Source organism: Athene cunicularia (assembly GCF_003259725.1).
Source record: "Athene cunicularia isolate RWA chromosome 2 unlocalized genomic scaffold, athCun1 chr2_part1, whole genome shotgun sequence".
Classification (NCBI taxonomy): domain Eukaryota; kingdom Metazoa; phylum Chordata; class Aves; order Strigiformes; family Strigidae; genus Athene; species Athene cunicularia.
Window position 1 is genome coordinate 11,140,404 of NW_020799095.1, and position 26,224 is coordinate 11,166,627.

The following is a 26,224-nucleotide window of genomic DNA, read 5'->3' on the forward strand; positions in this document are numbered from 1 at the left end:
ACACACAATGTTAAGACAAAATTGATCCACGTGTAAGCATGGTTAGTTTGGATTAGAAGTGCTCAATCTCCAAAATCCTGGATCACATCAGCTCTAAATCTTCAGTACATCAGACCACAGTTTAGGGGAATTTTGGATGCACAAGTGTTTTCTGCTGTCTGTAAACAGACTTTGGTTTTCTGAAAGCCATTAGTGACACAAAGTACATATTGACCCATACCCCCTTGTAAACATTAAACAAAGGTTTAATTCAGGGTTTTATCTTGTCTTAAAATGACTAACAGAGTTCATGCTAATGATTTGCTAATCTACTCATCCCTAAAACGTCATTTTCACTGTAAATTGCATGAAGAATGTAGCACCATGTATGTTCAAAGCAGAAACAATTTAACACGAGAGGCAAAGAAGAAGGGAAGAGAAAGGTCACAAGGACCTTTCTTAGATGTATTAAAAAAAATACAAACCCAGGTCTCTAGGCTAGTTTCCTCTGAAATGTAACACTGACACTATTGCTGAATTATTGGGAGACACTGTACCTTTTGCACTGATGCTGCGAAGATCTGTGATTTTCATTAAGATCTTTGGGAACATATGAGGCTTGTTGGGTCGTCTCTTTCGGATGTAAATTTTCAGTGCTTCAAGCAATGGTTCCTGAAGCTTATCCACTTTCATTGGTTCTTCAAGGTCCTGGCGATCTGTAGAAAAGTACCATAACACTTGTATGATTTAAATTTGCTTTTTTTTTAAAAAAAACAAACTCCAAATCACACAAGTTCCTCCATGTTCTTGTTTAGAACACCATGAATTTCATCTTTCTCTCCACTTACGACCCACACTCTGTAGTGAGTAATTCCATAGGAAAAGGATAAACCATGGCTTTCTGAAACTGAGATTCATTTTTCCTTGGTGACTGGAAAGGTTTATCATTTGAATGATCCAGAATTACCATCTCGCTCTTGTTCCTCCCTCTCCAAGGGGAAAACACCTTGCTGCAAACAGTTTTTCAGAATTAATTGTGTATGCATCACTGATACAAAGAGATTACAGCCAGTTCATACTAAAGTGAGTTACCGTCAGATATCAGCAGATGGCAGTGCTAGCTTGAGTGACAACAAACGTCCCCCCATAAACCAGGATGCACCAGCCACCTATGAATGACATCTCAGAACCCATCAATACTTTTGATGGGTTATGGTTAGAGACACATAAAATCGGAATGATTTTGTACTAAAAGGCCATCGTCAACAAAGACTGACTCTTGGTTTTTAAACATTCTCTAGTATTACCCGGTTTGTATTTCAACAAAACAGCCCAACTAAACAAGGTGTGTTTCTACTGCTAGTCCAGATTTTGCAGAGGAGGAGAGAGACTAGGCGATTAAAATAACAGAAATTTACAGGGGATTTTGGAAATTATCTGAGATTTCGCTTTTTGTAGTTTAAAACCGTGACTTTACCTGATTTTAGTTGACAGTGTCCCTTTCAAGTCGTCTTCAGCCCCCCCAATCATGGCATCAGTGCCACTATACTAATTTTGAAGTATAATCTTTTATTTTCTGAAGAAAGTTATCACCAATGAATTATATGTAAATGTAACTATATGCATATGCATGCAATTATATTTATAAGTAAAAGCTGCATAATAGGCATCTTGCCTTAACAAAGGTCACACATACAGGTACCCATATACCGCTTATAAAAAAAATGCAGCAGATTATATCCTATAGTCCTTCATCAGGCAAATAATAGTATCAGTTGCTTGTCAGAATGATTCAATTCATCTAAAAAAGCATAAATAATAAAACCAATAACTATGACCAGTGGAAAAAAACCCTTTAGTGGTAAAGGATTTATATAACATATATAATAATATTTTATACATATATGTATATTTTTATATGTGTGTTTTCATACAGGAAAGCAAAACAAGTAAAACGTAAATGGAGATCTTATGGTATCTGTCCTTATCAAACACATCCAAGTTTGTGCTGTACGATACCTCCACAGATTAAGCAGATGGCACTGAGGAGACCTGTTTCTGTATCATCCATTTCCAAAGGCAGGAGCTGATTGGCAAAGGTGAACACGAGATCAGTCAGTGGGCCAAATCCGGCATTGTGCATCTGAGTTCGGTTTAGGGTAAGGCCATCTGAAAAGGTCATGGTGTCTTGTTCTGGTGTGTATCTTGTGCAAATTCTAAGGATCTGTGGAAGGACAAGAGAAAACAAAACCTGAAGAATTCAATCCTTGAGAGGTTTGTTGCACTTTCTCGATGTGACCAAATGACCCAGTACGCAGTCATGCCAAAACAATCTGAAATCAAACACCAGTTTGTTTAGTTCTAGTAGCACCAAGTTTTTCTGGTACAGCAGAAATATACTCAACTGACTATGGGTAGTTTTTAGAACAGGAATATAAGAACAGAATTTTTTCCCCTAGTTATGAAATAATCAAAACTTCTATGCAATTCTCACCACTTATGTCACTAACATTACCATAATATTCACATAAATCACTCTCTAATTAGTATGCTATATGACCTAACTATAAAACGCTATCGCACTGCTGATCTGGTCCAGCAGGATCACAAAAATATCTCACCACGCATTGATTTTGGGCATCGGGTTTGCACGACAGTGCTTCTCTTGGTTGTGTCTTTGGTTAGGACAAAGCATCTCTGCAGTATCTCGTGTGAGTGAGCGTGGACAGCTGTGAGTTGGTGAAAGAGGCAGAACATAACTTGAGCTTTGGGGTGCCTTCCTTTCTTCTGGGACAGCAGATAGGCAGGGGGGTTGGAACTAGACAATCTTGAAGGTCCCATGGAACTCAAACTATTCTGTGATTCTATGAAAACACCACTATGAACACAAGCCCTGTGGGAGTGTTCCCTAGAGAGCACGGCAAAGCCCTCCATCTCCCCAGCAGCTGCAGTTACAGTCTCCACAGAGCGTTGCTTGTCTTGCCAGGCTGGGAGCTCTCTCCCGAGCAGATTATCAAATTTGAACCTCCATACGGTAGTGAGTTGGGCTGCCGGCAGCCCGGCCAGAAGCCTGAGGAGCTGGTCCAGCTTTTCTTCTTTAATGGTTGTTGTTCCTATCACTGAACCTCCTGACCAGCCTGCTGGCCTCCTGCCTTCCTCGAGGCTGGGGCAAAGCCTATTTTCCTGCTGCTGCTGGTGTCATTCACTCCTGCCCAAGCCCAGGCAGTGTTGGTTTTGGCAAGTTTGCTTGTATGCAGACAGCCACCCAGCACTGACCCCAGATGAAAGAGTGTTCGAGGGGAGGATGGGGATTCACACCTCTAACTGGACACAGAGGAATGCAAAGCACATGAATAAAACACCGAGGATGCTCTGCATTTTGTTAGTAAATGCCTCTGGGGTAACCGCAGCGTCAAGAGTGCTGTCACAGCGGAGGTGGCAGCACGGCCAGAGCAGGCGAATGCGTGAATGCTCTTGCCTCTCCAAGCAAATCCAGGATGTGTCCCATGACAGACTCTGTATGACGCGGGCTCATTTGTACAGCTGCTATTAATGAACACTGCCTCAAGGATCAAATAAAAGAGACGTCCATCACACTGACATATTTCTGTTATAGTTAGATAGATAGATAGATAGATAGATAGATAGATCGATCAATGCTTAATGTTTAAAATAATCAGGTGGGAGAAGGCTTATCCCTAAACTAAACTAAAATAAAACCTTGCAGAAGTCTAGCTGATTAGCTGAGCTAAGACTACAGCTGTATTTTTTCAGGGCTTGACTGTATTTCTGTCCCATACAGCCATCCTACTTGGTTTTAAAGATTCAACAGAAAAGATTTACACGAATGTAAGTGAGCACTGGGAGAATTTTAATTATTCCTATAGCTGCCGAAGCTCTGAGTCAGAGGCCCCAGCACTTGGCAGCTGACCAGTCTGGGCTTGGTTCTCCCACTTTCATCTTTGCCTGGCAACACTGCTCCAAATAAGCAGGGAGGAGAATGAGGACATGGCATGTAAGAGACCTACAGGGAAGCTTTTATTTCTCTTCTTAAATTCCTTGGTAAGAGACTTAATAGGGTCTATTTCTGCAAAAGGCTCTTCAACTATTTTCTTTCTCAGCAATAATCTTATCTCACATTGTGGGTATACATTGAAGCACTGCGACTCTGTGTGGTTGGACAGGCATGCTTCACATCATTCCCCTACCCCTGAATTAGAATAAGCTCTTGAAATTACTTAAATCAATGACCAAGAGAGGCACAAATACAAATGCACGACACTCAAATTCTTCACTGATCACAGATTCACCACTAACATAAATGATCCTAAAACGCTGCTAGTAACTCCAAAGGTTTTATGTAATAGCTAAAATGTATTTCAGGATTATTAACAGAAATTAACATTATAAAGCATGGCACCCTGTCAATACGAGACAGTACATTTACCATATTCTGTGCTGCCAGTAACCACTGGCAATTCTCTCCCCTCAGGTTTGCTTCTGGTTATCCTTTTAGATCATTAAAAGGATTGTACAGAAAGGAGAAGAAACATGCAGAGTTTGTTGTTTTCAAGAAAAGCAAGGTTTGAAAACTTTGAATATTTATTGGGAAACCCAAGAGCTACTTGGTTTACTTCTCTAAGGGCATGCAACAGAAGCTGGAGAGCAGCTCTTCCCATCTGAAGCCTGCACATAACAGTAGGTGCCTTCCAATAAGGGTGCATGGCCTCTGATGATCAGGTATCCAACTTTTGGAGGAACAGGGCTCTGTACTTCTTAAGTGGTACTGATTTTCCCTTAGCTCAGCTGGGGAGAAAGGCAGCCCCTTTTATTCCAGTGCTATTTTAATTGATGAGCCTTAGCAACGAGAGTTCCTCCCTCCACACCCTCAGGATTCCCAGCCCAACAAATTAAGTGGAGCTAAATTGGGCAACGCCGTGGTGTTTGCTGAAGGCTGCCTGCAGCTGCCCAGGCAGAGCTAGCAGATAGAGTTACCCCGCGTCCTCCCACCGAGGGCAAGTCTGGGTAGCAGCCTGGAGGGACTGGGGTGCCCCGCAGTGGTCATCCCAAACAATCCAGAGGCCGAACGCACGCCTCCTGCCACACAGCGGGCTGCTGGCTCCCCGGCTGCGAAGCTCTCTGTCCTCACCTCCCGGTGCCATAAACTCCACTCTGTTTGGGGGTGTGTGCTAGGGGTGCTCAGCAAAGACCTACCAGATCACCACCCCCCAGGGCTAACGCAGAGGAAGACTTCCAGGCTGGATCCTCATCGGGAAAGAATTTGGGGTTAGATTACTCAGCCTAGAGCCCCTGTGGGCATGCACAGAAAGAGACCTCCGGGAGCCCAGCAAAATTTGTAATTAAAACATAAAAGTCCTGTGGAATTTAGCTACTTCCAGGCTTAGGCTGTAAGTAGGACGGGTTTTTGCAAAAGGCAGACTTCAGGATTTCATACCTAAATGATGCTGTGCCAGCTGCCAACTGGAGGAGCCTGCAGTGGCTCTGCTGGGCACTGGCACAGCTGAAGCTCAACTATGTGTCTTCTGCAGTGTGCTTTGCTTGACCGCAGCAATCGGGTCTCAGGTTTCTCCTGCATTCCTTCGACATTATCCCACAACACACTGTTATTAAACTCCGAGACAGATCATTTGAAATGTTTCTTTTTTAAAAAATTTGTGTCCTTCATCAAGATCTGAGAAATGCCATGAATACTGCAGATCCACTGCTAAACCTTTCTCGGGCAAACTTCCAGTGTCAAAGTGAAGCTGATTTCAAGCTCATATTCACTGAAAAACATATGGGAAATGTCAGCACTTCAAAATAAGAAATCACGGTTTCTTTCTCCATTTTAAACTGAACCGCTGTCTAGAAGACATCCTCCTAAATGTCCTCAATGTTGTTTAGATTTTGCAATCAAGCCAAGTATTTTAGTTGTCACTCTGCTCTTAAATGCCACTTGCAGCCATAAATAAGGTTCTTGCTCATGATTAAAGGACCCTTTGTTTTAAGGAATATTTATATCTTAAAGCATCTGGGGTTCCTAAGAGCCAGTTACAAAGCGCAAAGCAAAACCCCTATGGGTTACACAAAACCAAAAACATCCAGAAAGTTGCATTTACAAAACTGTTGCTACCATAGAACTTTTATTCATTTTGAACAGATTAGTTAAGGCAAGCTGTTGGGTTTTTTTGTTTTGTTTTTGTTTTTTTTTTTTAAGAAATCCTGTTGTTAGATGCTAGCTGCCTTGCTGGCTGGGATAGTCTCCCAAGAGGAGAAACCCAAGCAGGTGACTCTGAAACAGTGAACAAATCTCCATGGTGCTGCTATAGCCCGTCAGCAAGTGTTGTTCCACACACACAAATGCCTTCCAAGCATTACCATGCAGGGTTTTACAACAGAAAGCAGAAATGACATTATTAAGGATTAGCGTTCAAGGACATCTTGGGTTTTTATCCACTGGATTTAAGACAGGCTGGACTCTGGACTCTTTCCACATTCAATTTGCCAGGGCTCAGTGAGGCTGTGGATGTTCGACTGCTGCCGGGCCAGTGTACCAGCACACAGAAGCACTCGCTTTTACAAGGGCTACTGACTGAATTTTAGTAATATTTATCCCTGAGACTTTTGGCACCAGAGGAGATATAAATTCCACCATCCTCAATTGGCGCCTTCAGCTGCCTTGTGAGGCTTGATGTTATTTCCCTTCTGGAGGTTTTGCTTGTTTGTATATAAAACAATTCCTTGGCACATACTGAGTGGAGTTTACTGAGCTCCTGGCACCATTTCCTTCGTCAGCCTGTCAAGGGGTTTAAGCATCCACGGCCACAGGAACCAACTGAGCAGAGCCTTCAGCAGGGTCTACAAATGCTTAAGACTCCCCGTAGCCCAGAAATGGCGCTGCTGGGTGGGCAGCAGTGAGCTGGGGTCCTACTGGCAGGGGAAGCCCAGCCACCCCACCTGGCTGGGCAGGGAGCCCCACACTGATTGTCCCCAGTGCCACGGCTCCAGGGACATGTCCAGGAGACTTCACAGCAGCGGGATCGTGAGCACACACTCGGCAGTGCTCACATGGCAGCCCACGGGCGGGCACTGGCAGTGGGTGCTCATCAGCAGGAAGGAAAATGGTGCTCCCACCAACTGCACCTCAGTGCGCCACAAAATAAAACGTTCAAAACATTCACAATTAGGAGAACTAGCTTGCTGGGAGCGGGGGGAGAATATGCGCTATTAAAGCACTGCTCCAAGTACTGAAGTTTAGCTTAAATAAAGATACAGAGCTGTACTGCAATTCCGATTATGTGCAGGTGATGTGGGTTTAAAGGATATGGGCATTTCACAGACAGTGTGCGCACTACGCATCACTGTGCTCGTGTAATTATCCCTTTTTCTTTTTTAGCAGCACATAAAATAGTCACATAAAGCTTGTGTAAATGTCGTGCAGGAATGTTAGGACTCTTCGTGGCAACCATTTCTTATCTGTTCCTGTTTTGGAAAAGCCTCAGCTCCTCCCTGCTATGGCTAGCTATGGCACTCACTATGCCCTGCTTGTTCAGATGTGTCACCCTCTGGCTTCGTGAAAAAAAAAAAAGCAGAGAACGAGCAGGTGATCTGGAATGACAGGTCTCAATAAAGTTTATAACTAGAGCTTGAAGGTTGCCACATGGCCACAAAGTAAAAGTGGTGAACTGGATTAAAGAATCAATCCTTTCTATCCATTAAGCAGTTGAAAAAAATCACCATTTACCACCTGCATCATTATTCTCTTTTTAATCTGGCAACTAGGTTTTTATTTAGTCACTTTGATCAAAGGCTGTGAAGTGCCTTTATCTAGGCACTTCAGATAAAACTGCTAACAGAAAAGCTACCCCTAAATACTTCATATTGCCTAGTCAGTGCTGGCAACACAAGCACCGAGTGAAGCTGCTGGGGGGACCCCATGCAACAGCTCTGCATGCTCCCGGGGTAAGTTCCCACTACACAGCCCAACGAAGAATGCCAGGAGCTTGGGGGATCCTGCACAATTAAAGAATTAGGGTATGCTTTTTTCCAGCAGCTAGGGAGCCAGGGCATGGCAGCAAGAAATAGAGGGCGGCAGCTTAAGGGTTGAAGTTTTAGGGGTAAAGAGCTTTGATGTGCAGATTCTTGCTATATCCTGACTCCTCCCCACCATTTTTGGGTAGTTCCTGTATTAACCACTTGTTACTGGTTACAAAAGCAATTCCTGTCTGGCAGAACACACTTGAGGCAATGCCATAGTTTATCAATTACTGTATGCCTGTCAGTGTAAGGGGAATGTAACTGTGTCTTATCAGGACAGAGCTGGTGACGACAGGCGCGCAATTGGTAATGAATGGCCCTGCCCCGCGGAGGGACCACACACAGTAACATGGGAGGGTCAAGTCCGAATGAGTACCTGGACGAAGAGGACAATGAGAGGTGACTCTCGAGCATGGCAGGACAACCTCAACCTTCCCTTTTTTATAGGCCATGGAATGATATCCCTCCCCCTCTCTCTCCTTCATCAACGTCTTCTAGAAGCAATTCTCAAAACAGCTTTTGACAGAACAAGAGGAAGAGGTCACAGCAGTTAATGTCCTCCTCAATACGATCCTGTTTGAAGCAATGTGCTTTTAGAAATTCCAAGATTAATTACTTCAAATTCCCTAGTTTAAACTCCTGTGTCATTCCAAATAATATATCTACAGTAGCCATCCAACAGCGAGCTTCTTGGCCATGCTTGGCTCAGTGAAGACCTGAAGGTCTGTGCTCAGAAGAAAACATTTAAAATATGTTTAAAACACGCTGCAAATACTAACTGTTTTACTGAAAGTTATTGTTACGACTGATAATAAGAAGTATATTTGCCACTAAAAGCCTGAAGACTCTATGGTCTTGATAAAGAAATGCTGAGATCCCAGAGGGCTCCTCTGAAAGTCAATGTCACAGAAACAACCAGAGACAAAGGGAGGGAAGACAGCTTGCCTTGACAAAGTGGCAAGGCAAGGTCTGGAGGAAAACTTCAGGCCCACCTGTATAGTTCCCTGCTGCAGGTTTAACACTTGCCTATTTAAAATTACATTAAAATCTGTACAGAGTCCACCACAGTGTCCACTTCCACAGGTGCCTGCAGCACTGGTAAAAGCAGGGACATCTGCATGCTCCAGGCTCCAAGCGCATCAGTTTCCCCTCTACAACCTGCAAAAACCTCACTTGAAGATTTTTATCTTGTTCTTCGAATTACCTCATGACCACAGGTACAGCACATTCCTAAAACATTATACAGTGGACTGGCTTTCTAGGCATCCTTTATACAGAGTATTATGTTTTGGAGGGAGGAGGAAGGCAAGAGAAACAGATCTCTCTTTGGTGTTAACAATAAGGAAGTTTTCCCAAAGTTGCACATATTTGAAGTTAGTGCCACGACACCAAAACATATCCCTCTTGCAATTCTTCTGAAATCCACAAACTGTAAGGACTTATTTTGAAAAGTATGCTCATCCCATGTAACACATGTATGTAGACATGTTGGAGTCCACTCATGACCGTTACCAGACTACCTGGCAAGTCCAAGTTTGCAACCATTAGGCCAGGGCAGTATTTGACACGCTCTTGCTGTCAGTGACAGTAAAAAGAGCAATAGAAGATACATTAGTAGCATAACAATGATATTAAAAGTACATACCAGTATATCCAGGCAGGCTGCTTTAAGTAGAGTTATCTGGTCTGCAATGGTCAAACTTGTAAAGCCTGGCAATCGCTTTGCAAATTCCACTATTTTAATAATGCACTTTGTTGCAAGTTCACTGAATTTGTCCCAAAGCCCGAGGTCCAGTCGAACCCGATGGTCTGCGCTGGAGTTCTGGAAAGACAGACAGAAGGCACCATAAATCAACAACATCCCTTTCAGTAAATGGTTTTCAAGGGAAAGAAACAATAACCAAGTATTGCTTCCAGAAGTGCTTTCTATTAACATTCCAGGCATTTTCTGCAGCTTGCTGTTGGGATGATGCTGGTTTTAAACTTGGATTAATCGCCTGAAAATTCCTTGGATATTTCTCTGTTACTTATGATTGCAGAGGCCATCTGTACAAGGAATACAAATGAACTTAAGCATTTCCAAATGCCACTATCATTATTCTTCCTTGCCATTATATAATAAGTGCATTGAGAGAGACAATTTACAGTTGTACCCCAGAAAATATAAATGAACAGTGGAAGAAGAATATCAGGTGCTCATATGGAAAAAGCAGCACAATATTTGGAACATAGTTTCACATACTTAAGGTCTTAGCAAATTAGTTCTACTTAATTTATCTGCTCTGTGGCTCTGCAAGAGTTTTACAGCTTTCTCAAGCTACAGTCTCCCATGAATTAAAGAGAATTTCTTTACACAATGTTAAGAAAAACACCATGTGCACTGATGAATGCTACGTGAGTATCTGTCGGTGCATCCAACATATACCATACTGTTTGAAGTGTTACAAGGACATTCAGGCTGCATCTTTCTGAAACTGTTTTCATATATTCCTGTATCTTAATTGAAAAGCCTGTAATTTCCTAGGATGTGTAGCAAATTTGTGTTGAGACCCCTTAATCCTTGAAAAAGTTAAACATGTCAGCCAGGAACCATCTGACTCAAAAGTCACAGTGATCTATTTCATGCTAGTCCAACAAAAAATGGTGTCATGGGGAGATCTGGTCAGCTGTTTCCAACCCACACGTGATTCCTGTGGGGTGACGAGAAATGGGTAACCAACAGAGCTCTGAAATACCTAAGGCCCCTCTCCTCCTTCCCTAGCATGCAGCATATTCCCCTTTTGTCAGCGTTTGATCCAATGCTGCTTAGGATGCAGCCAGCATGCTGGTTCGTCCCCCGCAATATATCATGAGCCGCCAAGTTGAGTGTGCGCTGCAGCTGCCTTCAGCATCTGGGCAATCTCCTCTTCACTGCAAGAGGAATTTTACACATAAAAATATGCTGGTAATGAATTTGCAAAAGGTGCTGAGCTGCAACCACAGAAAACCAAAGGTAGAGTTTGTCTCTCCTATGTCTCATATGAGCTTGTTGACTAACCAAGAGAGAGGCTTCTCCATAAAAAGGCCCACCCACTCCAAATAGGAATTTAAGGCAGGTAAGGGAAAATCCCCGCAGATGGTGGCTTTCTCCCCATCTGCAAGGGAATCCGATGTGATTATCTGCCTCAGTCTTAGCTGGTTAGTTAAAACATCAAATTAACTTTAAAATTTAAGTTAAATGAGAGGAGTCTCCACCTATGGCAGATAAATTGCCATGGAAAAGCATTCAATTTACACAGATTGCACTTTCTTGGAGGAAACATCTCTAGTGACCCTGCCACCATCACTGCTGATGGTGAGGATGTCCACCTCCTTGGAAACCTTTGAAACCATCAGCTTATCAGTTTTCTTCGGTTCACGGAAAGGACACAGGGCCTGAAGGGGTCAACGAGGGGACGTAGGGTGAGCTCAGCTTGGATGTGATGTTCTGTCACCCCCTCCCAGGGCTGCCTTTGCAGGCAGGAAGGGAAAAGCCCTGACGGGTGCCAAGGGTGTTGCCAGCCTGACACTCATGCTCACCTGCAACAGAGTGGAGATTCAAGCCAGTAGTATTTGCATTAGGCCCTTACTGTAAAAAAGAAATGCTAATCATGCTGAATAGTTTGAAGGTCCATATGTGCTCTTCCACGCTCCCTCTCTTTTCAAGGGATAAGAAATTAACTTCATAATTATTATTTGAATTTTTATTCTGGGAACTTCCTCTATTTTGTTTTGATTTTTTAAATGACAGAAGAAAAGATAGGAGAAAATGTCTTTATAATCCTAAACCTAAAGAATTGCCTTCAAAATGGTCTAAAACTAATGGGTTAACAGTCATTGTAATGCCCTTTGAAACATTTCTTTCGGCTACTGGAGTATGCATCCTTCAGATTTATTTTATTTCATCCTCAAGGACCTTGGTGAAATACAGTACATTGGAGGAAAAATAAGATCAAGATGTGCAGTCATTCAGGCTGTAATTAAATTTAATAGGCAGTTTATCCAGTTCATAGAAAGATGGCATAGCGGAGAGCTACACAAAGCAGAGCCTAAAGCAGGAAATCATTTTACAATAGGGTATCCATCTGGAAAAAAAGACGTTGCATGAAACCAGCAAGTGTGAACGAAATCTTCATCAGTATCATATGAGGTTACTTCATCATGCTGCAGTACCGGCAACGGGAAGTTTGACATGTCTTCTATTAAGAGTAATGCACGGCCGTCTTAACAAATGTAAATCTAACTCACTATTATGCAAACTGAAGAGAAGGGGCAGTTAATAAAATACAAAATAACCGGGTGTTTTATTACGCTGGGTGCCAGATTCCTCAGCATTGAAGCTAATGTGGTTTACACATTATCTCTGAGATGCTACAAATGGAAAGAGTTTTAACGTTTTATTCGGTAATGAATGCAGCCATAAGCATCACAGAAAATAGCTAGGTTTTTAGGAGTATTTCTGAATATGTAAAACCCAAACTGACTCAATATCAATGTATAGGTTGAACAATAAAACATGGGGTTAATAAAATGCATGTTAGAAACAGAAACCTTGATTAAATTTGCCTGGGGATCTCCTCTAACCATGCTGTGAAAAAGATGCAGACGCTATGACTTTTCCTGAATATTTTACTGAAGCGGTTTTTTTGGGTGTCTTTTCCAGGAGCAGTCTTGCATGTTTTTCAGGCCTTTGCACCAGTGCACATATGGTGGAACAATACTGTAATACACCCTAGTGGCATCTTTATCAGTGGAAAAGCCCAACCTTGCTATGAAATCCAATTAAACAGCCATTTTTGCCACATAAATTGATCCCATTTTTTCCATCATTTTTGTTTTTTTCATTACAGGCTGCTGTATCTCCACATTAACAATACGGGATGAGGTACTCGCAGAAACATATACAGTAGCAGAATCCCTACTGTCTTTAAAATCCACTTTACAAAGGAAACAAGGCTCACAGGGGCACTCTGCCCTAATCAGGAACACTTGCTATGCCTCTTTAGTAAAAGCAGCAATGCACTCCAGCTCCGGTGAGTTCACCAAGGACCACAGCACACATCTCCGCTCAGTCCCAGCACCAGGAGATAGATACATAGATACATAGATAGATATACAGAGAGATAGATATATTCCTCTGCAATGGCACAGAACAATAGGCATGTAATTTCTAAGCCCAGCACTTGCAAAGGGCAAAATGCCATGAAGATGCAAAACCTCTCCACTTCCAGCCAGCCAAGAGCAACGTGGGAGAACTTGCAGCAGAGGTCCGCAGAGTGAAAATTATTTTCTGTTTTACCCTCCCTTTATCACAAGGCTGGATGTTACACAGCTGTAGACTTACAAATAATACCAGTCTCAAGGGACAAGCAGTATAGTTACACTCAATTATACTATAAAGTATGACATCTCCAGAGAAATTACTAAGGCACTCTCTCTTACCTGGATGACAGTAATAAAACAGATCTATTTATGATGGACTTTTGAAATCCATTACGTTTAAACAGCTTGCTGATTCTCATCATAGGCAGAACTATACTTGCCACTGCCCACCAAATGCAACTGTTAAGTCAAATGACCCAGGGAATTTAATACGAGTGCTATTCTCCCATTATTTTAAGTAGACTTTTATTAACTATGCAAAGTGTGGTAATTATTACAGATAGGGACACTTTTTCTTTTCAAAGAGCATACGGATATAAAAAACCATAATTGAAAATGCTTCTCCAAAATAATTTTTGAACAGGTAAAAATACACAATGGGGGAAAAAATCACCACGTAACCTTTTCCTCTGGGAAATACAGTCTGCAGTGCTCCAGAGCAAGAGGAGCCAGATATGCAAGCCAAATGTCTGAACAGATTTTTTTATTACTGTATCTCTGCAAGGTCTTTTTTACTCCACTCTCTTAAAATTCTTTGCCCTTTTTAGCAACAAACAAAATAATGTTTTAAATCAGTCTGAATGATCACGTAACTGAAGGCACATGGGGGCCATGCTTGCAGAATGGTTTCTTCCGTCCACTGTCTCTATCGGTATGCAAGTGCAAAGCTCATGAAATTCAGGTGAATCCACATTGACTCAATACACTCACTTTTCAGCTCTTGCTTAAAAAATTAAATAAAAAACTCTAAGGTTACAAAAGCAATCTGTGGGCTCTGCAGCGTGAGCATGCCATGCTTCATGACTGCTAGCCTACAGAATCAGAATAAAAGCAGGAACTTTTGGTGATCTTCTATCCTTACTAGCTTGTTACTACTAAGAAAAGTAGAGTATCGTAGGCTTCTAGCTCCCCTTGGACTCTGCATTTAGAAAAAGGGATGAGTGCTCCTTGATTTTTTACTTCTGGTCTCTATTTCAAGTGTCTCAAAAGGCAAGATGATGCCTGAGCCCTCCTGTTTGATCAGCAGCCAGTGATACTGTCCAAGCACTGAAGCTGCACTCCTCCAACAGCTTCCACTTCCCAGATCCTCCTGGATCCTCCACCTCTGAAGAAAGGCTTCTGTCCTGCTCCTGGACTGATGGGCAGCTGGAGATGATGACAACTCTTACTCCAGCCCCAGCAGTACTCTGTCCCTTCCAGAGCTGGGCAGAGACAGTGTTCATAAAAATGAGCTCTTAATGCTGAATTCCCACCTAAAAAGCTGGAGTGGTTGCCAGACCACTGAGACGAGAAATTTAAACACTCCGCATTTCAGAGACTCACATTTCACAGACTGAGAAAGCAGCAAGAAGGCAGTATTTAGCATTGCTGCTATTAGTTTTGACAGAGCTGTTGAAAGAAGCTGTATTGGTCTCAAGGATTCAAGGTAAGTCAAAAATAACTCTTTCAGTAGAATTTTGTTATCGCAACTTGTATAGTTCCAAACCATGGCAAAGCAGCAGAGACTTCAGCCACATGCAACTAATTGCTGTGGACTTCCAACAGACCAACGACAAAACCAAGAAATCTCTTTCCCCAAGCTGTCCAATCTAGTCAGAGATACAAATGACTGATACCCAGCCTCTGAGAGTGTGGTCAGGTCACGGTTACTTGGGACGCACAGACAGACCACATTCATCTGTTCATTACTTAGATCCAGGTGCTCTCAGTACGGGCTCCGAAATTCCAACAGGGACATAAACTCACCATGAGGATCAGCAAGAACCCAAGGACAAAGGCATCAGTGGTGGGTGTGATATGCAACACGACCCTCTCCAATTTCATTCACTTGTATCATTTCAAGAGCTAAAATATTAGTAATACTTAAACATCCAATACGTAATACAAGCATATAGGTGCCCAGGTTTATCTTTCAACCCTCCAGGATCTTTGGCAATTGCCAGTACTGAGCAGTGCACTCTTCAAACTCAGAGGTTACACAGAAGTATGTACCAACACATTAATGTTGGGAGGTGTACAGATATATTGTTATTCTGGGATAGCCAAGCCATTTGCAAGGTAGCCTGTGAGCAATAAACTCTGGCATGCAGACCAGCCTGGCCACGCCTCCCAGCTGCATGCATACAACCACCTCTTCTGCAAGGCACAAACTCACTGTCTTTGAACTAGCAAGACTTTTTCCACACGTGTTCAGAAGCACTCTTGCGTTTGCAGGAGTGTGAGAGCCTGTTTGGAAGATTTTATTTGCTCCAACATAAGGATGCAACCACATATGTGGAGAGGAGGGGTGGAGGGCATTAACCCAGGAATTTCCTTGAAAAGACACACTATGGATCTCACCATTTCCAGCTTTGCCTTTGGTTATGTCACCAGCTGACTGCTTTCGAGCTTCCAGCCCCGCATGCTGCGCTAGTCCCTGGAGGTCTGCCTGTGCAATATTTACCAGCATGCCTAAGCTGACTGTATTGACTACATCTCACCCTAGCAGGGCAAGGATGAGAGAAGCTTGCAGAGGACACACACCTCCCCTAGTACTAACTATTTTACGTGGCTCTCAAAATTAAACGTGAAAAATGTTTGTGAAAATACTTTCAGCAGCATGAAAAGCATGCCTTTTTCTAACATCACACCATATATGTTTGCTTTCTTGCACTTAAATACAAAGTCTTACACGTAGACCTGAGAGTTTTGAACCTTGCACTTTGTAAATAGGTGAGTATGCCATAAACCAGCACCCTGCTCGCTAAAACAGTAAATATCGATGCCACACGGGGATTTGCCTAGATCACCCTTTGAGAAACCTAACATTTGTTTCAGTAGCAGAGCATTTACTCAAAACAGGGAGCAATCCAGTGACAGAGGTATTTCACCTGGCTTGGTCCCAGATCTCCATCTGGGGCTGGAGGACAAGGACTGTGGAGGCAGGGGCCTCCTTGCCCCAGCCATGCCACTCCTGAACTCTTGGTCCGGGTAGCGAGAGTGCACGTTCAACTACTTCAGGACCTTCTGCACATCCCTCTGAAACAGCCAGTGCTGCTGCAACTGACAGCAAGACCAGACCCAGCAAAATCATTCCTCTACCAACAAGACATTACCTAACAGTTATTTTTTAGTGTCTCTTATATTACTGTATTTGCAAACTTCACATTGAATTTTCTCTCTGAAATCAATAAATATCACGGACCTTCCCTGTATTTAGCAACATATATATACACAGAAAAAAATTCATCCCCTGACTCATTCTCTGGAGAAATTCCCACAGTACTGTACTTCTTGTTGGGTAGCTGATTTTTCTTTTCTAAAAGCAGCAGAAGTTTTTGCTGTTTTGTGGTATTTCATTAGACTGGAAAAGGAATAAACTGGAAATGAGCATTTTGGAAATTGGTTTGTTTAGACATTTCGTATTTTCTTTGACCTTGGTAGCTTTGGGATGGTCACCAGTAACCCAAGCAGCATTTAAGAACTCTCTACACCTGCAAAGTTGTAATCCGCTGACGCACAAGCAGAGATCACCTCTTTGGAAGCCAACAAATTTCTAATGAATGATGACATGTAACTGACTCATGGACTCCAAGCTTGTCTCTTGGCTGGACTAATCCTTCAGTCTCTCACAATACCGCTAAGTAATGCTTACAGTTAAGGGCAACTTCTCTTCTTCAGCCTGCATTTGCAGGCGTACCTGTTTGTTTTTTTTTTCATGACTCCTAAGGAGGTGCAAGGAGTGCATCTACTTCTGCATCTATTTAAAATGTCTGAAGCCTCCAATGCAAAACTCACATCATCCAGACATATCCAGAACATGTGTGTCACAAACCATACTTACCGTAGTGTATTTTCCCAGCTGGCAGAGTGAGGGGAAGGTTTCCTGGTGAGCTTTTCGGATCTTCTCAGTGAGATCATCCAACTCTGCTGTCATTTCATAGTTTTCTGTGGACTCCTGCTTTGAAGGTTCCTTCTTCTTTTTGTTCCTATCATTTCTGACAGCTATAGAAAAACCAGAGACACAGATCACATGTGGTTATACAGATCACCTCATATTGCTTCTGCTGCTCTACTTCAAAACACTGCAAAATGCTTTTACTCTAAACATAAATTATTTTAAATGGAGATTAAAATGTTATATGCATAGAGAATACTAATGCAAGCTTAATTACTTAACTGTAAGAATTAAATTTAATAGGTAATGACGAAACCAAACTTTCAGAGGTGTTTGTTGTGGACATGCCACCACACTCCCATAGTATCTACCTTCCAAGAAAGTCTACTGCAACTTCACATGTACTGTGTCTCAGTAATTTTGTGATGTGGGATTTTTTTCATTGTATCATTACAGCTGTGCATGTTGAACGGCAAAATCGTCTGCAGTGATGCAGCTGACATTTTACTGGATGTGAACAACACTAAAAAAAGACAGCAACTGTGTCTCTTCTTAAATTTATCAGTATGGAAGATAACAAACCCCATACTAATACGAACTCCATCAAGCAGAAGTTATTTAAAGGAAAAGTTAAATGTGAAAACAGTAAATGAAAGAAACTGAAACACATTTAACTCAAGATCTGAAGATCAAAGGACAAGCACAAACACTTGAAAGAGTAAAAATGGCAGTGAAGCTTTCTAAAGTTGCTTGCCATCTGCTCCTGCACTCAAATCAGCCTTCTACCTTCCCCCGGCCGTGGGGGATTACTGGAAATATGCATTGTGCAGCACTGGTGCTGTAATTGATTTCCCACATATTTGTGTTTTGTAATAAAATATGACAGCTGCTCCATCAACATGCTACTCTTTGTTCTTTTAATGAAAATAGCTTAATTTTACAAAACGTGCCCAGGAGATGAGTCTATGACCGCAGTATTGCCAGTACTTGTGAATTTTATCAAGAGGCTTGTTGTTAGCTAAAGCTAACATCTTAAACATAACCAGATGCATAAGGCTTTACAACAAAGCCAAGCAAAATCAATCCCTCTCCCCAAAGACTCCGTGTCAATATTAAACACCCCAAATACTAAACGTTACTGGACAAATAAAACCAATCCTAACATTCACTCATGTTCAAAACTTCATGATATTTAAAACAAGACCCCAAACTCTGAGGGTGTGGCTGGTGGGTTTGGCACACATGAGGATGGCCAGGGATTTTGGATGGCCAAAGATCTGCTGATTCTCATTTGTACTGTCCCACCCCAGAAATCACATCTATCTGTGCTGTGGGGAGGGAAGCACAGCAAAATGGGCAGATGCCCAGAGCCACCTCCATGCCAGCTTTTTTCCCCTGTGGGTTCCCCAGGGTCATCTCCACATCTTCTGTGGTTGCTTCCTACATGCCTGTGAACCCCGAATAATCACAAAGAGCAGACAAATGGTGAATGTTTCAGGAGGAAGAAAAGGTGTCAATCCAGTCTCACCTACAGTATCTGTTCAAGAACAAGTGATGCACAGTTGGATTCATTTTCCTCTGTGCATCCTTTCTGAGAGAAAATTAAGAGTGACATGGAAAAATAGTGGCATGGGAAAGCAGCAGAGGCAGGGGCATCTACAGAAATAATGTAATATGTGTAACAGAAAACAAGGGATAGATGCAGCTAATACTGCTGCTCCTTCACAAGGCCATTAGGCACATACTCCATGCAATGAACAGCTCTGGTTTTCTCACTAAAGGTCTGACTTTGCAACTGAGAGAACTCTGACCCTGATCCAGCAGATATTTTAAGTACAAACTTGACTTTAACTGTGTGAACAGACCTGCATCGAAATCAGTTATGTGCTTTGCTGGATCAGTGCTGAGACACTAAGCATACCACCAGATTAAAGCCTCATCTTGAACACCATCAATTCTAGCATCTGGAGTCATACAGCTGGCCAGGAAGACTGAACTGAAAAGGTACCTTCTTGTGAAGGTTCAATGCTACCAGTGTAGTCAGGTTTAGGAGGGTGGGTTGGATTCCCCCTTTTCCTTTTACAAATATTCTTTTAAAGCCAATGCCCTGATTTGTTCTCTGGATCCCAGGGCAGAGCAAGTATGGTCTCTTGCACCAAAACACCATCCAGGCCTGACACATACATCTCGAGTGCTCCAAACTGCCACTGAACTCCAGAAGTAGATCCTAATTGCTGCTGTACTCGGGAGATAAAAGACCTCCTTAGAAAACTATGTAAACTCCTACACAACCGCAAAGAGCAATAAGCCTTTGTAATAAAGCCCCATTTACTTATAGCTCTCCGAGCTGATTGACAAATTTGCCAAACAGGTGGCCTCAGCAGCTACTTATCTCAATAGCTTTGAACTCCTTGTGGAAGACAAACACATTATTTAGGCCAGGCTTCAGGGCAGCTGCCAAGAGCTCCCAAAGACCAGGAGATAACTCCAGCAGGAACCACACCACACTCCCGTGCCACCCTGGCACAGCTCCCTCTGCAGCTGTACCTGAAGTCCCTTCCCCTCCAAAGGCCACCTGAGGGACAGCTGCTGGTCAGTCCACATCACCAAACTGGCCCAGTTCTGTCCTCTTTCTTTTTGGGCACAAATCACTAAAGGGTAGGAAGGGGAGAATTAACACGTCCTGAAAACTAAGAATAGTTTTGTTCAGTGTTACCTTCTTTTTTTCTACCATTCTGATAGCCTTTATAATAACAATAAAACCTGAATGACATTTATCTTCTTGCTTTATGTATACTTTTTATATTTCCTATATTTGTCTTCGCTAAGGTTGCATCAGACATGGCAGCGTTTCTATATTCCCTGTAAGATAACACAATAAAGTGCTGACATATAACACCCAGGGTCTAAAAATATAAAGAATCTCAGTAACGTTGAACTATTACGCAGATTCAACTACAACTATAATTCAACACCAAAAAAAAAAAAGAGAAAAAGATTAAGACAACTCTATGTTTAAAAGAGTTAAATAAAAACATATAAATGCACACATTTACCCAGTAAATTTAAAAGCCATCATTGCTCCGGGAACAGGAACTGTCACACCGCATGTGGGAAGGGGTTTGGATTACAGCTTATGCTTATATTACATAAATCACACCTTTTTGTATCTTGATCTTTACATGCATATGATCACATCAATCCCCGATGTAATTCCACTGCCTTTTAATGATGATACGCCAGTGATGAATCTGTGTCACAGTTAATGCCACCGTAGAAACCTCAGGTTATGAATTTCATTACTTGTGCACTAAATTCTGACTCGATGGCTGCATTACTTAGGAGCTCCCGACAGGGGACAGTATGGAAGCTCTCTTGCCCTGTGAGAAATACTGGAAGTTAAAAAAGATAAGAAAACAAATGTGGTGGTGGTGTCGGGAAAGAGAATGAAAAAAGGTGTATCTTGATATGTGAGGAAGCCCCATCTTGGCGCTGCTCGGACGGCTGAGCGACGCACACCCACGCCTGAGCACGTCTGCTCCGATCCATCTTCCGATGACAGCTTCCCTGTCCCCTCGACACACGCGCCAGGACTTGCACTTCCACGCCCAGAAACCTCCAGGCAGCCGCGGCAGGGTTCGCAAGCTGGCAAAGGCACTTTCTGTGGCCTTCGCTTTAAGGACCAGACCCTTCCCTCAAACATTCATCCCCCTAACCTGATGCAACATCCTATTTTGTCCCATCCAGTGGGTTCTCTTCACCCCAGGTTTGCCAGTGCTTTCCTTAGCCTCAGACATGTTTTCCCTCTTCTACGTGAAGCACTGGGCAGGGCACAAAAGCTGCAGGCAGGAAGAATGGATTTTTCAGGAAAAGCAGAGTCTGCTGAAGATGAAACTAAGTATAGGAAAGACCCAGTTTCTCTCAGAGGACCCCAATGCTCTCATTTAGCAACCATGCAGCAATTCTCCTGCTTGAGCAGGATCATATCAAGCATGTCGTAATGCTGGGAACCATCCAGTCTTAAACGCAAGCCCCTCAGGTCCATGAAACTTAGTCATCTCTTGGCCTAAGAAGAGTCTGAGATCCAGCCCAAGAGATTTAGGCAGTTTGTAGATAATCAGGTAAAATTACAGAACAGTGAGTGTTTGTACTCCCCTTTGTCAAAGGTGGCACAAAAGTGTCCAGGGCAGAAGAATCTGCAGCTCTCAACGCATTTTTTCCAATTACTTGTATAACCTGTGCTTCCCCAGATGCCCAGAAGATAGTTAGACAGCACCTTTAATACATTATAATGATTAATCAGCTATAAATTCAGGACTTGAAACTCTATCACTGCAGTTTTGTCTCTTGGAGATCCCCGTGACCTTTGAAGAGCTCTGTATACTAGTTAACTGGTTTTGTTCCTGTAGCGACAACTACTAGTGTTTCCAGTTAGCTCACATTCCTGTAAAACCACACTTCTCTTGTCCCTAAATATTTTGGAAGTTACTCGTTAAACTAACAAATCTCAAAAGCACCATAAAGCACGCTAAGCAAGTCAGTAATTGCACAGCACTGGGCTCAAGGTAGGTTTTCAAAAAGACTCCTTTTGTCTGCGAATGCTGATGAGAGAGAAACGAGAGGTGAGCTGAGGCAAGACCGCCGCAGACCTGCCAACTCTCCTCTCTGGGCAGAGGCTCGCTCTCCCGCCTGCTCTCCTGCGTCTCGGGGAGCCATCTATCCCTTGTTGAACGCCAGGCAGCCTGGGCTGCCCAACACAGCAGGCAAATGGTGCCACACATGGGCAGTGGGGCTGATGTTCAGCACTGTGCCCAGGGCTTCCAGGAGCACCAAACTGCTTGCTAGGGTGGAAACCCACAAGTCTTGCACAGCTCCGTTACACTCTGACTTCTCCAATTCCAGCTGCTAAAAATTTCTAATTCTGGCAGAAGTTAGCAGCTGTGGACAATTTCAGTCAAATATGCAAAACATCTACCTATTGCCGCTGCCAAGTTTGATCCGTCAGGATAAATGACCCACACATACCACGCGTCACACTTCCCATCACCATTCAATAAACTGCTTTCATGCTAACAAATGGCAGACTGTGAGGATGTCTTTCACAAGTCACCATGGAAAACCTCGAACTGCTGCGGCTGCTGTTGAACTAGGCTCTCAGACCCTGTGGCCAAAGCCAGCATCACCGCTGGCTCCCATGCCCAGGAGCTGGTGGAAGCAGGAAGAGATGAGGGACCTCAAGAAGGTTGATTTTCCTGGTTGACTTTCCTCCATCATGAGAAAAGGAACAAAATAATCATCTTGAAATCAACACAATCACACTTGACAAACTGATGTGCCATCAATTCAGAATGGTAAGACTCCTGTTCACATTTTATCAGCAATGCAATAGCAAGCCAAACATAGCAGCAAAATACGCAGAACACCAGGTAGTTATAAATAGATTGGTTTTCCTAGGTCGTGATTTCCAGATGAAATAATGTTTTCTTTTAGGCAAAACTGCTCAGTCTTTAAAAAGAACAGGAAACTATCTTAGAACAAATTCCCATGCCAAAACTGAGCTTTGACATATGGAGAACGATTGGAGGCAAAGCACGTTTCAAACACAAAACTCTTGTTTCTAATGGACAAAGCCAATAACAAGTATGCAGTCTTCAGGGGCTTCGAGTACAAAACTGAAACACACTGAAACCTGCATATTTTGTAGCTGATTCAGAGAAATCAACCATGTCAGCTGTCGGGTACAATTGCCACAAGAAAACATCTCAAATTGAGTGAGATAGTATCTCTCTACAGACACATATGAAAATTAACAGGGAGCACAGAGAAACAAACATGGAAGAAATTTCATAAGCACCTGGCACACTATCGTTTTTCCCCAGGCACAGAGCAAGCACATCTATTACAGAATTCAAGCCCGCCCCTGGTTTCCTATTGAGATATAATGTTCAGCTATGGCAAACGCACCCTGGCCAATGCTCCAGGAACCTCAGTTCTACAACAGGGAAAAACACCACAAATCCAGAGGACATCGTCCTGTCGGCTTCCTTCATGTACACTGGCTCTTCTAGCCACTGATGGCGGATTTTTTTTAAGACAAAGGTGAATCCGAACTCTCCCTTGCAGCTTTGTATTATTCATTACATAATTGCTATGTTTTATTAGAAATATGATCTATTATAACCTTGAATACGGTAACTTAAATGACATTGAAAATTAGATTATTCTGATTATTAGAGAAGTGAGAAAGGTACTAAACATTTGTAAGGTTGATAATCAATCAGTGTATCCATCTGAGTGCAATAAAAATCAATCAGGAGCTAGTGCGTTTAAATCTAATTTTTTAAGCATGACATTTTCTTCTGAGTTTCTTTTTTAAATGTCACCCTCTTCTACAACAGTGATTGATTCTATCCCCAGGGACAGTTAACTCCGACTGTTTTATTCATTGCACTGAGCTCTTCTATCCACAGTCTTTTCTAAATATCAAATTAATGATAACAATAACATTTTCATCAAAATGTGAAATTCAGAAACACACATCCATGGAATCAAAACACTAAGAAGCACGATAGTACGTTTCAATTGGTTCAAATACCAAGAACCTTCTAACTAGAAAGCAGTGTATTTTAATGCAGAAAATGGTGGAATTTTGTATCCCTCCAGTTCTCTTTTTTTTCCTCCCATAAAAGAGAAGGCCAAGGATTTGCTTGTTTAAAACATAATTCATTTAGAAATGTTTCAGTAGTGAACAATGAATCACTAGCTATAGGGAGTCCATGAGTAATTACCTATGCCTCCAAAATAACCTTATTAGGCTATTGTAAGTATAGGGGAGACCTTTGATACTTACAGCCTAAGGGCCTCTATTTTTCCATTCATGCACAGGGGATTTATATGGTTATATCCTATTATAACTGACGAAAGCAACACATCTCCCATTTATGTATGAGGATAACTGCGGGGTTAATACATCAAGAACTGAGTTATAAGAACAGGTTTCATTATATGAATGAATGATACAAATGGATGCTCTACAGCTTTATTTAACTGGCCTGAAACTTGATCTGTGGTTTCAAGGATTCTATCAGCCTGAAAATTTTATTTTTGACATGAAATTTGGCACCTGCTGTTGTCACATCCCTGCAACGTTAGTATATGGAGTGAGCAAAAAAGGAGTTTCTTGTCTCTTGAAGAAGAACAATACTACCTGAACTCAGACATAGGACCAAAACTGGAAAGCCAATTCAGAACAATAGGCTGAGAAAAACACTCCTTGAATATAGCTGAAAGGTATGGCTTCCGTAGTCTTTTTTTATTTTTTTTTTTTATTATGTCACATTACTATCATTAAAGAGAAAAGATTTTTTTTTTCCTCATTTTTATTTTAAGATATCCAGAAGCAAAGCCAGCAGCTATCACACTCTGGACATCTAGAACTGCCAATCCAAGACCCAAAACCGTTGGAGGAAAGAACTGGTTCTAAAGGCTTGAATGTTGCAGAAGGCTCCATAAAGTACTTCTGCAGGAAAAAAAAAAATAAATCAAAGCTCATAAACTGTTTCCAGGTGTATGAATTTATCACTAATGCCTGCCTCTATATTCACTATAGTATTTCAGGATTGGTTCAAGCTCTGCAGAACACATCAAACACAGCAACAACTGCCCGAAGAATAAAAATCAGGACTCCAAAAATAAAAAAGAACGCCTCCCCCAAACAAGTCCTATGAACAAATGAAAAATTAAGAAGTTGCAGAAACTGAAAGACAGCAAACAAGTAGAACAAAACTAGAATAAAATGTGTTTTGCAGCATGAGGGTGTGGGCAGTCCTAAGAGACAGCAAGAGAAGCAGCTGAGTCAGAGCCAGGATGTAAAGGGCATGGTATCTACACCAGGGGCTGAACCGAAAGCAGACTCCTTGGCCTCCTTTACCTTCTCCCTACACATTGCAATCAAAATAGGAGGAGAGACGTGATTACACATTTAACGATGAACTGTTTAAATAGCGTTTGCCCCACAATTTTCATTTTCAAAGTGCTTTCATATCATCAACTAATTGCCAGTGTGAAATAGGATAATCCCCATACTCTTAGAAATTGACGCTTATAGAGCTACTGAAGATTGTTAACATAACAATTGCAAGCAGGATAAATCACTAATATTTCCCATAAAGAACCACCAACAATGCAACGGCAATATCCTAGCCATAGCCATCAACTAAGGCAAAAATTTACTCACTGATACGTTTCCATCTGTATTTCACATAGGCATCATCTCAAGTTAGTTGATATAGCTAGAAATTCCCATCTGCGAGATGGAGCATCTACATAGGCAGGTCCCACAATGTCCCTGTGGATCTTGTGCTGCTACTGAATTAATCTACACATCTGTCATTCCCTCCTTGGTCGTGCCCTGCCCCATATCTCTCAGTATTCTGCCTGAAATCAGTCACTCCTTTACCATAAATGTAAACCCTGCAGTTTTATTAAGATCTACCATACCACCTGCAACATGTTTGTAGAGTAATAGCATTACCCTCTGCAGTCATCCCTTTCCCTGCTCAGTGCAGGAATGGGAAGGAGCTTTGGGAATTAATCACTCCTTCCAGGGAGGTTTCCCAATCTCACAGGGCTTCCGTGGGTAACTCACTGTGAAGTGCCAGCCTACAGCAGAATCCCCATGAAACAAAAACCCTCAGGGAAATGAAGTATTGTGTGCTTACTATCTACTGTTCTGTCTGCCAAAATCCCAGTGGATTTACTAATAACTTCTGTGGTAGTCTAGATAAAAGTTCTGCATACAGCTGGTTAAACTGAAATACTCTGGGGAACAGGACGACAGCTTTTCTGGAATTGCAATGTCTTAAAACATTAGTAAAAAATATACAAGACCACAAACACAATGTGATTATTCTTTTTCTTCCTTACAGCCAA

The 26,224-nt window shown here is 42.2% G+C and overlaps 1 protein-coding gene across 3 annotated transcripts in view; it reads right to left on the minus strand.

Moving 5' to 3' along the window:
• Window positions 1-26,224, minus strand: part of RARB (retinoic acid receptor beta) — a 316,231-nt gene that overhangs the window by 3,875 nt on the left and 286,132 nt on the right. For all 3 annotated transcript variants that reach the window (XM_026842513.1, XM_026842512.1, XM_026842515.1), the window contains 4 exons: window positions 17,240-17,400; window positions 9,662-9,838; window positions 1,999-2,203; window positions 537-695 (listed from right to left, as the gene is read on the minus strand). In XM_026842513.1, the coding sequence (XP_026698314.1) occupies window positions 537-695; window positions 1,999-2,203; window positions 9,662-9,838; window positions 17,240-17,400 (702 nt within the window). The remainder of the gene's footprint in view (window positions 1-536; window positions 696-1,998; window positions 2,204-9,661; window positions 9,839-17,239; window positions 17,401-26,224) is intronic.